General features: G+C 37.2%; 1 protein-coding gene across 1 annotated transcript in view; it reads left to right on the top strand.

Annotated features, from left to right (window-relative positions):
- Positions 1-3,514, top strand: part of LOC107697794 (tumor necrosis factor receptor superfamily member EDAR-like) — a 26,758-nt gene extending 23,244 nt beyond the window's left edge. Inside the window, exons 8-9 of the mRNA XM_016498656.1 lie at positions 268-386; positions 3,108-3,514. Of these exons, the coding sequence (XP_016354142.1) occupies positions 268-386; positions 3,108-3,448 (460 nt within the window). The 3' untranslated portion in view covers positions 3,449-3,514. The remainder of the gene's footprint in view (positions 1-267; positions 387-3,107) is intronic.
- Positions 3,515-3,731: the final 217 nt, after the last annotated feature.

Here is a 3,731-nt window from a genome sequence, read left to right as displayed (position 1 = left end):
TGATTTCTGAAGATCGTGTGACACTGAAGACTGGAGTAATGATGCTGAAAATACAGCTGCGCATCACAGGAATAAATTACAGTTTAACAGAGATTCACATAGAGAACAGCTAGTTTAAATATTAAAAATATTTCACAATTTGTACCGTACTTTAAAAGCGTAAGGTGTATCCCATCACACCTCTAACATTAAATGTTCTGTTCTTGGACTCTGTTAAGTTTTTCAGCAGAGTTACTGCTCTGCTCCACATCTGATCTTGTTCTGTAGGTTCAGATTGAACTCTGTTGCTTTGTGTGACTCATCCAAACATTTCCTGTTTATGCAGATTCACAGCAGAAGGAAAAAGATCCTGGATTTGTACACAAAAGCCTGCAGTGTTGCGGAGGGTGAGTGTAACCGTAACCGTGAATTCATGATTATGTCAAGCCTGTAAAACACAGACGACGACTGCTGTGTTAAAGCTGTAATGAGCAGGAGTGTGTGACAAACAGATCTCCACCTCACTGCAAACACACTAAACATTTACAGAAGCACATTACTCCACATTAAATCATGTGGAGTTAATCTTGCCACTCGGAAAATCACAAGAGAAATAATAGAGCAGCAAGATCATTGAAGAAGGAAAAATATTGATTTCTTATCATTGAAATGAAGTCAAATCAAATGCATTTTTATCATTGTTTATCCCAGTGGACTGTTCTGATGGGACCCATATAATCACATACTATTAAAATAAACACTTGTCAGCTCTTAAAAGGGAGGAGAGACTCCTCACAGATGTGCTTCTGTTGATGAGTTCAGTCAATCAAACTCAATGTTTGACACAAACTCATCACTTGGTAGATGATGATCAAAACTACGCAAGGTTAGGTATGAGTTCACTTACAGTGAGAATAAATATGGCTTACTTACACCACAACAAGTTCTGTGAGAATTATTTACCTAATAAATGTAATAATACAAATAATAAATAAAATGAATAAATCACAATTTTAAGGATTTTAAATTTTTAAGGAGATTTCTGTTATTTTTGTACAGTAATCAGTTCTGTTACTGTCAGTATTATTTATTTTAATAATAATAATAATAAATACATTTTTAACAGTTCTGTTATTATTACATTTATTTTTAATTTACATTTTTATTAGTTTTATTAGTATGTATTAGTACTTTTTTACATTTTAAATGCATTTGATAATAAAATAATAAATATAAAAGATAATAAAATATATTTTTATTTTGAATCAGATTTTTGTTAATTTTGTTTAAGAAACAATTCTGGTGGTATTTTTGTTATTATTGTTATTAAATTTATTTTTTTTAAATAAATGATCATTTGTACATATTTAAAAAAGTTAATGTAATAATAAAAATACTAAATAATTTTTAATTAATAATAATTTAATTCTTTAAAAAAAAATTAATAAAATTTAAAACAATTTTAAATGTTTATTATTTTTATACAATAAAGAGTTCTGCTACATACTTTTAAAAATAGATACATTTAAAATATTTTCGAAAAATGCATGTAACAGAATTTATTTTTTTTTTTACGTGCGCACACTGCACAAATATAGAGTTTCTCACTTTTTGCACATAATAACCACTCTCCTACACGGTTTCTTTATTTGTTTTTAAAAGCAGAATTAATATTTATCCATTTATGGATAAATATATATATAAACCTCTGTGCCGTGCTGCTCATATTTATCACACAGTAAAAATGCCCCTCCTCGCGCCCAAAACGGGTTGCCTGTGGATGAGAATCCAAAACAAGGACTGGTGGGAGGTTGTCCGGCTCCACTTCACAGTTGCCGAGTGAAAGGAGAGTTTTATAATGACAGGACACGTATTTATACGACACTTTATTCAAAAGGAAGAACCGCTCGTTCTGCGCGTCATAAGTCATTACGTTATTTCTGCGTCATTGCACATGCGCAGTCCTTTCAGTTTCGGGGGTTCAGTCCGATTGAGTGTTTACATGCACTCTCAATCGTATTAGAAAATGAATAAACCACCCCCTTCAAACCGATCGAAATTTCACTCCGATCGAGCTCAATCGGATCGATTAAGGTGTTTACATGAACGTTTTTCAGTCCGATTGAGCTGTCAATCCGATTACAAACTGATTATTTGCTTGCATGTAAACATAGCCAGTGTTTTACTCCTAGTTTACTCTGATGTAGGGATGGGTGATATCTTATCGTTTGCGATATACCGGTAAAAATTCTCCCCATGATAAGAATTAGTCTTCCAGTGATAATAACGATAAAGTTACTGACATATTTCTGTGTGCAACCATGCGGAGCGACATCGTGGAAGGCGGACGTGAAATTGAGGAGGAGTTTATCGCTAAACGAGGAGCTCCTTTTATAATCGAACTGGTTTGGTCAGGGCTGTACAGTGCACAAAATATCGGTCTGAATAAATGTAGCCCTTTGCATGTGTATGAGCCTGTTTACAAACCTGTTGTCCAACAAAGATATAATTTATTGACATGCTTTTTCTCCAAATTAACTTAACATAGTCGAGTGTTTGAAATAACTTCTTTTTGTGACCAAACGTGGTTTCATATCACAGAATGATAGTATTATGTACAGTGATAAAGGCTATGTTGATTAGCATTGCATTATTAATATACTTTCCTTATAAAAAATACCCAAGATTGCTTGAAGCACACAGATAAGCCATATATTTTGTGCAATCGTATGTTTCTTGTCTTCAAGTTTCATCAGTTAAATTTTCTCTATCTCCGTTGTGCGTTTTATTCAGCGATACCTTTGTCCATATTAGGGATTTCCTGGAGCGTCATCATCAGTGCTATTACTTCTGTGATGCATGTGTGGAGTTTCTGCGCGAGGGCGCCCTCTGGCTTCCAATATGAATTAAACCGTCAATACATTACGTGTGTACTCAATAATGCTCACAACACGCTATTTTGGGTAAAAATAGGAAAGATAATACTTTTCTCTAAAGAAACAGGATTCCCTGAATTGTCGCCATTGATATCGTTATCGCAATAAATACCAGAAATACCGTGATATATTTTAAGCCCATATCGCCCATCCCTACTCTGATGATGATGATGGTGTTCTTCATCTCTGTAGGTCTGAGTCCGACTGAGCTGCCGTTCGACTGTCTGGAGCGCAGCAGCCGCATGCTCAGCGCCACCTACAGCACGGACAAGGCAGTGGTGAAGACGTGGAGGCACCTCGCCGAGAGCTTCGGCCTGAAGCGCGACGAGATCGGAGGCATGACGGACGGCATGCAGCTCTTCGACCGCATCAGTACGGCGGGATACAGCATCCCGGACCTGCTGACCCGTTTGGTCCAGATCGAACGACTGGATGCCGTCGAGACCCTCTGCTTCGACATTCTGGGCCCCGAGAACAGCGTCCCTCCATCCAGCCACCATCCCAATCTCACCTCCCGCTGCGCCAGCGTCTGAGAGAACCCATCCAGACCAGGGCTGCGGCCTCATTTATAAAGTGTTGTGCAGAAACCATCCTAACCCAGGTTTAAAAAAAACAAGCACATTTCCATAATGTACTTAAAGTGCTCTATATTCTCGCACTGATTTTGTACTTAATATCAGTGGCGTTCCGTCCATATACCCAGGCCGTCTGAGGCGTCGTTTTATGAGGCATCGGCAGAAACGCAAGAATCTGGAATGTGCGACTATATTCTGTGCTGCCGTCTCCGTCAGTCTCAAAACTCAAAGAAGTGCGTAT

The sequence above is a fragment of the Sinocyclocheilus anshuiensis genome, unplaced genomic scaffold (genome assembly GCF_001515605.1).
Source record: "Sinocyclocheilus anshuiensis isolate Anshui unplaced genomic scaffold, SAMN03320099.WGS_v1.1 scaffold1123, whole genome shotgun sequence".
NCBI classification, from domain to species: Eukaryota; Metazoa; Chordata; class Actinopteri; order Cypriniformes; family Cyprinidae; genus Sinocyclocheilus; species Sinocyclocheilus anshuiensis.
This window is presented reverse-complemented; position numbering and strand designations above follow the sequence as displayed.